This window comes from Triturus cristatus, chromosome 10 (assembly GCF_964204655.1).
Source record: "Triturus cristatus chromosome 10, aTriCri1.1, whole genome shotgun sequence".
Classification (NCBI taxonomy): domain Eukaryota; kingdom Metazoa; phylum Chordata; class Amphibia; order Caudata; family Salamandridae; genus Triturus; species Triturus cristatus.
Genome location: NC_140593.1, coordinates 762,963,076 through 762,976,977, shown reverse-complemented (window position 1 = coordinate 762,976,977; position 13,902 = coordinate 762,963,076). Strand labels below are relative to the sequence as shown.

The 13,902-nt window shown below is 42.2% G+C and overlaps 1 protein-coding gene across 4 annotated transcripts in view; it reads left to right on the top strand.

Annotated features, from left to right (window-relative positions):
- MRTFB (myocardin related transcription factor B) overlaps window positions 1–13,680 on the top strand; it is a 275,157-nt gene extending 261,477 nt beyond the window's left edge. For all 4 annotated transcript variants that reach the window (XM_085628295.1, XM_085628294.1, XM_085628293.1 and 1 more), the window contains one exon: window positions 12,569–13,680. In XM_085628295.1, the coding sequence (XP_085484421.1) occupies window positions 12,569–13,116 (548 nt within the window). In that variant the 3' untranslated portion in view covers window positions 13,117–13,680. The remainder of the gene's footprint in view (window positions 1–12,568) is intronic.
- Window positions 13,681–13,902: the final 222 nt, after the last annotated feature.

The following is a 13,902-nucleotide window of genomic DNA, read 5'->3' as shown; positions in this document are numbered from 1 at the left end:
TTCCGCAGCCAGTTTTATGCAATATAGATTGGGCTACGTATATACTCTTAGGGGCAGATTTACAAGCCCCTTGCGCCACTTTTGCGTCACTTTTAACATGGGAAACGTGACTCAAAAGTGGTGCTAGGGGCTTGTAAATCTGCCCCTTAATGTCCAGGGATTGTCGGTAGAATCTAACCAGTTCTACTCAAACGCATCTCTTAATTCAAATATAAAATAGACTTTTAACATGATTTTGTGGCTTGTTTTCGTCGACCCGATTCTTATCGGATTCCCAGCTTCATATCGTACATTTTTACGCCATAAAGAAACTGTTTCTTTGGTAAGAAAATGTTGTCCTTCGTTGACACACCCTTCAACAGATGTAGGGCCATATTATCAAAGAACAGCGATAAAATTATCGCCGCTTTAGCGCCAGGAAACTGCTGCTAAAGCGGCGATAATGGGCTCGATAATATGCCCTTGTGAATTCCCATAGAAGCCCAAGTTCACACCAGAATATGGGCTTCTATGGGAATTCACAAGGGCATATTATTAAGCCCATTATCGCCACTTTAGCGGCAGTTTCCTGGCGCTAAAGCGGCGATAATGTTATCGCCGTACCTTGATAATATGGCCCGTAGACTATCCGAGAGAGGGCTATTTTGGCGGTCAAACGATTTAAAGTTCGTCATGCCTCTGCACCATTGTTGGGGTTATTGTCTGCAGTCGACAATTCCACCAGCCGTTCAGGAAATTTAGAGGCCATTCTATAAGCCTAGTTTACCAGCAGCATGAATCCTCCCAGCCAGTGCAGCAGCATATGCAGTCCTTTCGGGGCAGAAGACACAGTGGTGGCCGAGGCTGTTTATACCAGTAGCGGCAGCAATAGCCTATTTCTAATTGCCCTTGCAGGCGTACAATTAGGTGATAGGTGGCAAGATATGACATTTCCTTCCCAGATGGAATTCTGTCATATATTAATGGGTTTTACAATCATTCAGAGGGGTTGCAACCTACCTTTTGTTTCATCTCCACTTCTTATTCCCACCCACACCAGAGTGATTTCCAGCAGACCACACCTTGATCTTTATGCAAGAAGTTAAACTCCTTATGGGCAAAGATGCTATCAAGTGAATGCTGATCTCTGAGGGAGCGAGAGGTGCTATCCGTGCTACTTCCTCCTGTCAAAGAAGGACAGGGGCCTCAGACCTTTACAGGACCTCTGTCCATTGGGTTATTTACTGGGAAATACAAGTCCTCTGTGTCTCTGAACATGCGAGAAGCATATTTTCATAAACCCATCCTGCAGTCCCCCAGACAAAACCTACGGTTCACGGTGGGGTCAGAGCACTTCCAGTTTGCTGTGCTGCCCTTCGGCCTAATGTCAGCTCCGTGGTTGTTCATGAAAGTAATGGCGGTAGTCACAGCTCATTTTAGGAAGTTGGGGTACTTGCAATCCCTTACTTCAACAACGGGTAAGCTCTTATCTCCTTAGCGTTTTCCAAAAAGCTGAAGTCCCACCAGTTGGATGAAAAATTCATTGAGCATATGAGGGTGTGGATAAAGGAATTCTTTCAAATTAATAGACACTTAGCACCTTGGGGGGTTGTATAGGATACATTTAAGGCAGGATTTAGAGGGGAAACACAGAGCTTTGGGTTTTTAAAATATAAAAAGGCAAAACAGGCACTACAGGCTCTCTATGAAGACCTCAAAAATGCCGAGCAGGAATTAGCCACTGCCCTAGCTGTAGGAGATAATACTACTGTGTCTCTGAATAATTTAGCAAGATGTAAGGCCAACATTAATCTTGAATGGAGCAAGGAGATAGCCATAAATTATCAAACATATAAAAAAGAATACTATGAGTATGGTGAAACTACGGGGCGGTGCCTAGCTCAGAAATTGTGAATTAGAGAGTCAGAACATAGAATTAAGGGGATTCAAAATATTGTGGGTGTTATTGTATCTGATCCTCAGCAAATTCTTAAAGTATTTCAGGACTTTTATTCAGACTTATATACTGAGAGCCAGATGGGAGATCTGTCTCTAACTGATATGGGAATGCCAGCTGCCCTATGGGGTCGGCTAGATCAAACGCATGTCAAAAGACTTGAGGAACCAATTTCTATGTCGGAATTAGAGCAGGCCATTAGCTCATTGGCAGTAGGGAAAGCTGCAGGACCTGACAAACTTCCCTTGGAAGTATTTAAAACCTTTTTTCATGAAATCAAAGACGATATGCTTACAGTGTATCAAACTGCGCAGAAAGGGGGGATTCCACGAACCTGGTCTGAGGCCAATATTTGAGTGTTTAGGAAAAAGGGGAAACCATTGGAACTGCCTGGATCATACCATCCAATCTCCCTCCTTAATGCTGATGGTAAAATCTATTAGAAAATCTTAGCCATGCGTTTGGCAAAAATTATACCATCTATAGTCTCGTTAAAACAGCATGGCATTATACCCGGGAGAGGGACGGTAGATCACGTGCATAGAGTAATAACCCTCTTTGATATTGCACAGGTTGAATCCCATGAATTAGGTCTGATTTTACTAGATGCCGAAAGGCGTTCGACCGGGTTTCGTGGAATTTCCTTTGGCGGGGAATGCAACAAATGGGCTTTGGACAAGGCTATATATGGGCTTTAAAGGCCCTCTATCAGCTCCCGACAGCGAAAATGTGTTCAATGGGACACTATTCTCAGGCTATTGCGATCTCCCGCGGCACACGTCAAGGATGTCCCTGCTCACCACTTTTATTTGCGTTATATATTCATCCTTTTATTCTTATGTTAGAACAAAGTAGAAAGATCCGGCCCTGTATAGTACGACAAGAATGCTATTCTGTATTGGCCTACGCTGACGATATAGCAATCGTCACCTCTAATCCTAGCCTTGCTATATGTGAAATAGAATCATTGGCACAAAGGTTTGGGGCAGCTTCTGGGTATAAACTCAATACTGCAAAAACCCAAATATTATGTACAACCCATGTAATGGATGGGAATGTTAGTGTTGTATCTTCCCCCGTTATTTCTACCTTGGTACCTTCCGCCCACCCCCGCCTTCCCACTTACCTTGGTATCTCCTGAAGCTTACCTTAGAATGTTGACATACCGCTTGCCAGAGCGACAACGGTTGGCCTGAATAAAGCAGTTACTCTTACTCCTCGGTTCTACTTTGATTATTACACTGGCGACGACCACTGTGAGGGGGGCAGGTCAGGCCAACTCCCCCTTTGTGTTTGCTCTCGGATACTCAGTAGACCAGCTGTGCGTTTAACAACTTTCAAGCCGTCCTGGTGAGGATTGTATCCGGCGCAGAGTGGTGTCCTGTGTGACAGCATTCAAGGTCGTATCCCTCACCTTTCGGAAGTTCCGGTGTTGCTGTCCTTGAGGCTGTGACTTCATCGTTGGCGGCTGTGAGGAATTTCCGAAGTATTGATCACATCCTCCCATTTCAGCTCCTTTGGCAGCCGTCTCGAGGTGAAGCTTCCGCGTTCTGTCAGCTTCCTGCCGGACTGAAGACGTGGCAGAGAACGCCTCCTCACGCCCATAAACGGGCGGAGTTGACCGTGGTTGCTTTGGAGGATCAATCGTGGTTGCCTCTCCACACCCACAGCGGGCGGAGCTGATAGTGGTTGGGCCCTGTGACAGACGGCAGACGACCTGTGGTGAAGCTTCCGTGTTCTGTCAGCTTCCTGTACGGTCTGTAGACACGGTTGAGAACGCCTCCTCACGCCCACAAGCGGGCAAGAAGTGTTCGTGCTCCGTTTGGGACCTGGATCGGTGAAGGTACTCCGCTACGAGTGTTGTTTTGCGGATGTCTGCGCTCGCTCTAGCGGGTGGTGATCGTGGCAGCATCTTGACTGTGCAGCTCATCGAGACCTAGACTCCTGCTATTTTTTGGGCGCATTCTACTCGCCTGTTGCAAGTATCCTTTCACTTTGGGGCATTAATTCTCCGGTTGCTGTCTACTAGAGATTGGGGTAAGCTACCTCACTTTGTCCAGCTGGTTCTTCTATAGTTACCTTGCCATTTCCTTTGTGCTGTGGCGTAATTTGAACTACAACTCTGAAGTGTGGCATTCGTTTAGTGCAAACTACTTTATTCTGGGATTTTGTGGTGAAGGTAACCACATTCAATTTTCCTGCCAGCAATGAATTTTTTGGGCCAGCTTGCAGTAACGTTCACTCTGTCATTCTGGCCTAACTTCTGCAATTACAATTTTCAAGGATTGCCGGTGAAAGAATTACGTTGACTTTTGTCTGTGTCACATTTCAATTGTACTTTCTGTTAGGAGCATAATTTTTTAATATTTACATGCGTTTGAGCTCCCTGCTTCAACCATTTTGATAACGCTATCTACATACCTTATTCCTTTGGTGTAATAATATGGGCACTCCAGGAATTTGTCAACCTCCTTCATTCCTTAATGAGTGTGGAGACCCTGATATTCATTGGAAGGAATGGACCAAGCTTTTTGAATCCTATTTGATTGCCATGGGTGGGGAGAGGTTTTCTGCCTTAAGGAAACAGCACATTCTTTTACACAAAATTGGTGTTCATGGGCGGAATGTCTATGAAACTCTTCCAGAACCTGAGTTGGATGAAGAAGATGACCTAGATGTTTATGATATAACTATGTTAAAGTTAGGTAATCATTTTGGGGACAAAATTAACGTGGTCCTAGAACGTCACAAGTTCTTCTGTAGGTCTCAAGGAAAAAATGAGTCTGTAAAAAATTACATAGCAGATTTGAGAGGCTTAACTCAAAGATGTGATTTTGGGGAACTTAACGACTCGCTGATACGTGACCAGTTGGTCAGGTGCACAAGTAACAGTAAGATCCAAGAGAAATTGCTGTCAAAAAAACTGGAAGAAGCTGTTTCCATAGCTCAGTCTATCGAGCACACTGCAAAGTGTATGAAGGAAATCAAAATATTGGAGGAAGTAGTAGCAGCGGTTCAGGTGGATGCGTCTAATAAGATTTTTACCAAAGTCAGACATAAAGGAGAGTCTTCCATCAAGTTCCCAAGAGAACAAAATGAACTCAAATGCTACAGATGTGGGAGTAGTAATCACCTAGCTAACAATCCTACATGCACAGCTCGTAATGCTCATTGTAAGAAGTGCAATAGAAGAGGACATTTAGCTAGAGTGTGTAGGGACAGCGATTCCAGCCAAGTCAAAGCCATCAGTGCACCCAGCGAAGACCAACTCAGTTTTGTGTTTCAAGTAAAGAGTTCTGTTGGAAGAAATTTCACGGAGTATCCAAAATGCAATATTGTAATCAATAATGAATCTGTTGAAATGTTCGCAGACTCCTGTTCCCCACTTACCCTGATAAATATGAATGATTTCAGGAAAATTATGGGGGATCCTAGTATGGTTATCTCTACACCTGATATTTCACCCCAGGGTTACACCAAAGATCCTATTCCGTTAGTGGGAATGGTGGAGACACAAATACATTTTAAAGGAAGGTCCACGGTGGGTAAGGTTTACCTGGTCAGCTCAGGATCCAATCTCCTAGGGTGGCGTCACCAAAGGGAACTTGGCATTATTCTTGACCCCAATAGCAAGGAACAAGTCAAATTAGTCAAAGAAGCCACGGGAGAGTCACCCCTCTGTAACGAATTTCCCAATCTCTTCTCTAATGATCTGGGGTTGTTGAAACAATACCAGCATAAGATAAAAATTAGACAAGGGGCCAAACCTGTGGTGCATAAAACTCGTCAGGTTCCTTTACTCTTAAGACAACCATTGAAAGAAGAACTTGACAAATTGTGCCACTTAGGCGTCATCCATCCCATTGACGCATCGGAGTGGTTATCTCCCATCGTTATAGCTTCTAAGGCCAATGGACAGGGCATTCGCCTTTGCATTGATCTACGCAGCCTTAATGAAAACATTTGGGTGGAACGGTTCCCTCTTCCCAACATCAATGAAATGTTGAGTACTATGGGTAAGGCTAAGTTTTTTCGGTCATTGACCTTTCCATGGCCTATTATCAAGTTGATCTTCACCCGGATTCTAGGCCACTAACAGCATTTTCCACTCCTTTCGGCACATACATGTTCGGAAGGATGCCTTTTGGCCTTGCCTCAGCGGTGGCTGTCTTCCAAAAAATGATGCAAAGGGTATTGGAAGGAATTCCGAACAGCATGTGTTTCCAAGATGATGTTTTAATTTATGGAGCTGATGAAGAAGAACATGACTCGATATTTAGGAAAGTGTGTACCAAGCTAACCAATGCAGGGCTAACTGTAAGAAAAGACAAATGTAAGATCAAAGTCACTGAAGTGGATTATTTGGGTCACAATCTTTCCTTTGAAGGGATAAAACCCAAACTCAGTCTAGTTCAGGCAGTGGAAAACGCTCCCTTACCAACAAGGAGGAGCTTAAATCATTTCTAGGTTTAGTTGAGTACAAGGCCAAGTTCATTCCCAATTTTTCAGAAAAATGTGAATCCTTACGAGAACTGCTTAAAAAAAATAGCGAATTCAAATGGGAAAAAATACACTCTGATTCCGTAGCCAATTTAAAAAAAGAAATTATTGACTCTCGGGCTCTAGGCCCTTTTGACCATCTTATGTACTGATGCATCCAACAAAGGTTTAGGGGCTACTCTAACACAGAAGGGGGAAGGTGGAGAAACTATCATAGCTTTTGCATCCCGTACTTTAAGTCAACCTGAACGGAATTATTCTGTAATTGAAAGGGAAGCTTTGGCATGCTACTGGGCCATCAAGCACTTTAAGTTTTTCCTTTGGGGCAGTACATTTACAGTCCGCTCGGATCACAAACCTCTAACACACATATTTGCATCAAAGAAGGTATTTTGTGAATCCCCCAGAATAGCTAAATGGGTTCTTGGGTTGGAGAAATTTAGCTTTCGTGTTGAGTATCTTCCTGGTCAGGACAACATTCTTGCAGATTATTTATCCAGATCTCCCATAACAGGCAACATTGAGGCAGAGCCTTTAGATACTCCAATTCTTTCAATCCTCATACCTTCTTTCTCCAAGGAGGAATGGAATATGGAAATGGAGAAGGGTTCCTGTATGAAGGCACTTAAAGGCCTTATCATAAATGGTTTGCCGGAAAAATGTTGCGATGTCATGGAGGGCTTAAAGGGGTTCTGGGAAGTTTTTCCTTTGGAGCAGTACATTTACAGTCCGCTCGGATCACAAACCTCTAACACACATATTTGCATCAAAGAAGGTATTTTGTGAATCCCCCAGAATAGCTAAATGGGTTCTTGGGTTGGAGAAATTTAGCTTTCGTGTTGAGTATCTTCCTGGTCAGGACAACATTCTTGCAGATTATTTATCCAGATCTCCCATAACAGGCAACATTGAGGCAGAGCCTTTAGATACTCCAATTCTTTCAATCCTCATACCTTCTTTCTCCAAGGAGGAATGGAATATGGAAATGGAGAAGGGTTCCTGTATGAAGGCACTTAAAGGCCTTATCATAAATGGTTGGCCGGAAAAATGTTGCGATGTCATGGAGGGCTTAAAGGGGTTCTGGGAAGTTAGAAACGAGCTTACCATTCATGAAAACAAAATTTATCGCAATTCTAAAATTGTGCCACCTGAAGCTCTCAGAGACAGGTTAATAGATCTTGCCCATGAAGGCCACTTAGGGAGGAGATTCACAAAAAGTAAAGTGAGGAACAGTTTCTGGTTCCCAAAGATGGACTCAAGGGTAGAATTGAAGGTTAAGGACTGCCATAACTGTGCCAAAAGTGACAAGGTAAGGTACACACATAGGGTTCCTCTTTCCCCAGTGGAGGTACCAACTGTTCCTTGGACTAAATTGACCATGGACATAATTGGCCCAATGTATGCTCTAGGTCCTCAAAGAAGATTCATGTTTGTTTTAGTGGACTACACTTCCCACTGGGTCAATGTCAAATTCACTCCTTCCACAACGACCAAGAACCTCATTGCCTTTTTAAGGTCAGTGTTTTCCTTTGAAGATGTACCTTCCATGTTAGTGACCGACAATGGGGTACAATTTACATCCGAGGAAATGATAACTTTATTAAAGAACCTCAACATTAAACATGAGAAAACTGCACTTTACTGTCCCAAAGCAAATGGGTTAGTAGAGAGGACGAACCGTATGATCAAAGAACATATCCAACTGGCAATATCTAATGGGTTCAACGTAGACAATTCCCTGAGAGACTGTTTGTGGGCCTACCACACAGCACCCAATTTAGTGACTGGTATCTCGCCTTTTTTGGTTTTGAGAGGGAGAGAACCTGGCACAAAGTTGTTTCCCCTCTGGCTAGATGGGGGTAAGACTGCTGTCTATGACAGAACCAAAAGATAGATAAAAGTTCAGCAACATCAATCCCGCTACAAAGGATGGTATGACAAAAAATATGGTGCGAATAATTTAAAAGCCAATACCAATGATTCTGTAGCAATAAAGAAACCCACAAGGGTACAAGTGGGACAGAGCAAATTCTTCCTTCCACAAAAGATTAAGAACAAGGGGAGAAATGTGGTGGAGTTGGAGGATGGTCATGTATGGAGTGGGGATAGAGTTGCTATGTAAAGTTTCACCCTGCTTCTATTTTCAGTTATGTTGGGTTAGGAGATGTGTTGTATCTTCCCCCGTTATTCCTACCTTGGTACCTTCCGCCCACCCCCGCCTTCCCACTTACCTTGGTATCTCCTGAAGCTTACCTTAGAATGTTGACATACCGCTTGCCAGAGCGAGAGCGGTTGGCCTGAATAAAGCAGTTACTCTTACTCCTCGGTTCTACTTTGATTATTACAGTTAGGTGTGTCAAGGCAGTCATATACTTGGGTATTAAGATCCGCACTTCTGTTAAAGAGATTGTTGAGGTTAATTGAGGGGACATCATTTCTGGAGTGAAAAGCTCATTTGAAAGGTGGGAGAATCTCCACCTGTCATTAGTAGGCAGAGCAAATGTGTTGAAAATTAATGTCCTACCTCGGGTTATGTATCTCTTCAGGGCAATGCCATTGGAGGTGCCCCATAAACAAATCCAATATTTACAATCAGTGTGCTCTAGATATATGTGGGCCCCCGGGAGACCTCGTAGGGATGCTCGATATATGACTCTCTCCCTTGAAAGGGGAGGATGGGCTATACCGGATTTTGCTTTGTATTATTATTCATGTATTTTGTGCAATGTGCGATTACTACTTACTGGAGAGGGTATTAGTAACTTAGTCGAGGCACCCTCAATTTATCAGATGATTTTAGGCTCAGAAGTAAAGCAATATCTTTTTAATAGTGTGGATGGTAGTTATTTTAAAAGAACACTTTTTAAGGTTTTGAATGCTTTGTGTGAAGTGTGGAATATTGTACGGAGGAGCTGTGAGATTCCTATACCTTCTATGTATACTCCTATTAACTCCGTAGTACTGCCCCCAATTTTTAGGGATCGGGTGGCTATAGGCTGGAGAAGGAGGGGGATCATTTGTCATGGGGACTTATATCAAGATGGTGGGCAAATTCATTCATTTGCTGAATTGGTGGATACATTTAATCTACCCTCTACGTACTTTTTCAAGTATTTGCAAATTAGAAATTTCCTGGCATAACACCCTATTTGCAGTATGATGGTTAAAATTGTAGAACTTATTAGGCGGCGTGAGAAGATTGGGGTAATTTATAAAGTATTGTTAGAGGGTAGACTCGACGACTTAGAAAAACATAACTTGAAATGGAGAGATTGGTTGAGGAATCCTGGTATTTCATTGGAAGAATCCATTGAGTTGGCAAGAAGCATTATATGTGCAGCCAATCTTGAAAGTCAACATTATAAAAAGATATTTAATTTATACCATACTCCGTTAAAAATGATGAAGTGGGGAGGTCAGCACGATGGGAGATATTTTCGCTGTGGTAAAGATGGTGCTGATATTGTTCACGTTTTCTCAGCATCTGAGGTATTGGACCCTCTGAGAGAAGCTATAGAGAAGTTTTTTACAGAAATAACTAGTGAAGTGATCAGAAACTCTCAATCCATGATGTTGCTTGGTATAGGCAAGGAGGTTGGGGAGCGGCGGCTATTATATAAGCACCGGTATCTAATCTTTATGGCCACGGCGGTTGCTCGATTCGCAATTGCATCTGTGTGGTTACAGCAAGAGCCCCCGTATTTTGAGTTGTGGCTGGCTAAGTTTCTTAATGTATATAATTTGGAATATAGTTTATATGCCACGAAAGGATCTAGGAAAAGGAAATTAGGATTATTGATATGGGGAGCGGTGAGGGAGTATATGGCTGGGTAATTTAGGCTATCATGTATAATATAGAGGATATAGTTTGACTAACTGTTAATTTGAGGTTATTGGTTCGGACTGCGGCCTACAATTGTAATAATGATTGCTGTTTTGTTATAAGCTTTATAAGCTGTATTATATATGGTTTTCTTGTTTGTTATATTTTGCTGCTAGGGAACTCTAATAAAAAAATTTAATTTAAAAAAAAAAAAAAGTCCCACCAGTGCTCTCTGCTAAGGATTCACTTCATAGGGACTGTTCTAGGATCGGTAGTGCTCAAGGCAATTGCGACATTGAAATGAGTCTGGGACAATCTTGATATGATCCTGACATTTTGAGCTCACACCTGCGTCTCTGAGTATGATTCTGAGACTTCTTGGGTTCCTGGCCTTGTGAAGCCTCCTTGACCCCTACACCGATAGGCACATGTGGAACCTGCAGTGGAACATAAAGATTTAATGGGCCTAGCACCAGGGTTGAATTTCTGACTCCTTCCAGATCTCTCAGGAGAGGGCTCAGGACCACATGTAGTGGGAGAAGAGTGACAACCTGAAATGTGGCAGCCCACTCTCCGTTCCGCGTTGGATGTCACTTGGTTGGAGGGAGTACTTGTGGGTGTGGAAAAAAGGCCTCATGTTTCCAGTAAAAACCTACTCCACATCAACGATTGGGAGATTTGGACGATCCACTAGGCCCTGAAAGCCTGACTAGGGGTTCTCAAGGGAAGAGTGGTATTGATCCTCATGGACAACAAGACCACTATGTGGTACTACAACAAGCATGACAATGCAGGGTGCTGAATTCTGTGCCATGTGTATTGATATGTTTTGATCGTATTCAAATATTTGTTTCCACCACCCTTCAGATTTACAAATAAATTGTGCTTCATTTGTACTAATTCTGAAATATTTTGAAACATCAGCACAGTTCATTTTTTTCTTGTGTGCATGAAAAAAAAAACATTGTACACACTCTCCTTTTACATGAATACTTCCCAGGATTGTCACATACATTCTTTCACTTTTAAGTCGCAGAAAGAAAGGTAAACACCAAGCAGACTCAGAAGAGAGATCTTGACAGTTGACCCCTGTCTTTGAATGCACAGCAAATGTGACAAAATCAGAACAACATTTAAAGGCCAGTTTACAGAAAGCGAGTTTGTGGAAGAATACAGTCAATAATGTTTGGGCAAGGGGAAGGATGAACTCAAGCTGGACGCCTAAAGCAAATAAAGTCAGCAAATAGAAAGCTAGAAAGCGTGAGTTATAAGCCACAAAGCCAATAGTAAGCAACAGGCAGAATGTATTTCAAGGTCAACTTGCTGAAAGTCCCCAAGATGTCTTTAGCAAACGTGACAGCTTTGCTGTGTGGTAGGCTTCGACCTAAAAAGCTATAGGGTGCCTAAACTTGGTTTCCTTGTTGGCTGTGCAACAGGACTCAAGCTGTTAAACTGTTCTGGAAGAAAACACTTATTTACATCACTTGCTGCAAAACTGATAGGGTCTTCTGTAATATATTAAAATGTAATGGCAGAATACAAGCAGTTTGTTTCTTAAAACACCTTGTATAATTTGGGAAGGTACATTACAGTTCCTTAATTTGTATACAGATGAGATAGGCAATGCCTCATCAAAGAATGCTGAAAAACATATTTTAATATTTGCATTTAAACATTAATGAGAATATCTCTCCATAAATCACTTTGTGTAGTAAACAAATGGTTATAGAAGTTTGTTTCTTTAAAAGGGAAGTAGATGTGTTTGTAATCTAGTTGATTATTCACTTATAAAAAGAGTGTTAAAAATGGATGTACATTACAGTTTTTGGACTCATTTACACTCCTGCTGGTATAATGTGTGATAATTGGGTTACCTAAAAGATCTTATTGTATGTCGAGAATTGATGGAATTTCTGCATCACCCCTAGGAAATGCTTTGAAGTCTTGTTGACATTGTGCCTGATTACAAGGCCCCTAGATTTTGGTGTGGTTACTTAGTCTCCTGTAGTTACCAACACTCTGGTGCCTGCAGAAATACCCGGGATTATGAGGTGAACCCTGAGAGTCCCCTGAGACTTGAGGAATAATCAACAGAATTTGAAATATTGGACCTATTTATCTAGGTTATTTTCCATTTCCTCTTGGAATTTTAACAAAAAATGGCTGCTTTAGTTACCGGTGTACTTGTGATTTTGTACTGACGACTGTAATTTAGCATATCAATAGATTTGTCAAATTGACTTTTTTATGCAAAGAGTATTCAATGAAGAATAATTATGATACATTTTTCCACTTTTTTGTGCTTCCAGAAATTTCCCCCCTTGTGAAAGAAGAACCGTCTCCTATTTCCAAGATGAGGCCAGTCACGGCCAGCATCACCACAATGCCGGTAAGCACAGTGGTAACTAGGCCACCACCACGGGTCCAGATGGCGCCTCCGTTGACGTCTCCTTCGACACTGGAGTCTACAAGCAATCTCTCTCTTAGCCTGGAAAACCAAATAGAAGCTTTCTTGGATGGAACTCTGCCTTCAAGGAATGATGTTCCTCATATGACGAGTAACGCCGAAGTCCAAGAATCATTTTCTCTGATAGAGGACCTTCAGAATGAGCTGCTCGATCACTCTGCGTTGCTGGACCACTCTCATTCACCAATGGAAACATCAGACCCGCCTTTTGTAGTGAACGGATCATGTTTATCCCTTGACTTACCTGACACGAACCTGGACAATATGGAGTGGTTGGACATAACCATGCCCAATTCGGCAAGTGGCCTCACTCCCTTAAGTGCAACTGTTCCAAGCATGTTTTCCACAGATTTTTTGGATTCACAGGACTTGCAACTACATTGGGACTAATCATTGATTGGAGCTCTGGACTCTTTTGCGAAAAGTAAATGCCCTTACAAGCTATGTTTTTGGTTGGGTCAGTTATTTGGAACTGCTGATCCAAACTACAGAATGATCAGTACTAAGACCCTGCAGATGTTCCCATGTTGATTGCAAAGTATACCTTTGTCTTTTGTCTTTGGCGCAGACACGGGTTGAATCATGAATGCACTCAAAAGCCAAATAAATGACTGCCATATTGGGAAAATGGCGGGCATGTTAAAAATGAGTGCTGGACAATAGAACGTATACATTTTCTGCGATAAGGGAACAAAGTATATAGTCCGGTATGACTTTAAACTGATTCTAGATGAGAATTGTAACCATCTGACCGGTAGAAGCGAAGCCTCTTTGTGAGGTGCTCTAACATAACTGCACTCGATTGTTCCTGTGAAGAGCCTGAGCCAAGGCTTATTTATGAAGCTGACGGCAACTCCTAGCACTGGCGGGTTCAGTGAATTTCCACTGACAACAGGATTTTTTTTTTTAATGTGTTATGTTCAACACGATCTTGTCTATAAAGTATGTCCTTTTGATATTGTGAGTATTTCAATATTCTTTAAAAAAAAAATGAAAAAAAGAATTTTAAATTGTACAGCAGTGTCACGGGCTGCTTCTGAATCAGTGTGGTGCAGTTGGCATACAGCTGCCACATGAGAAGAAGACGACTCTTGTTGGATGAAGACATTGATGGTTCGGAAGTAGCACATTGGATTATATATGGTGTAAATATATTTTAATGTGTATATCAAGCAT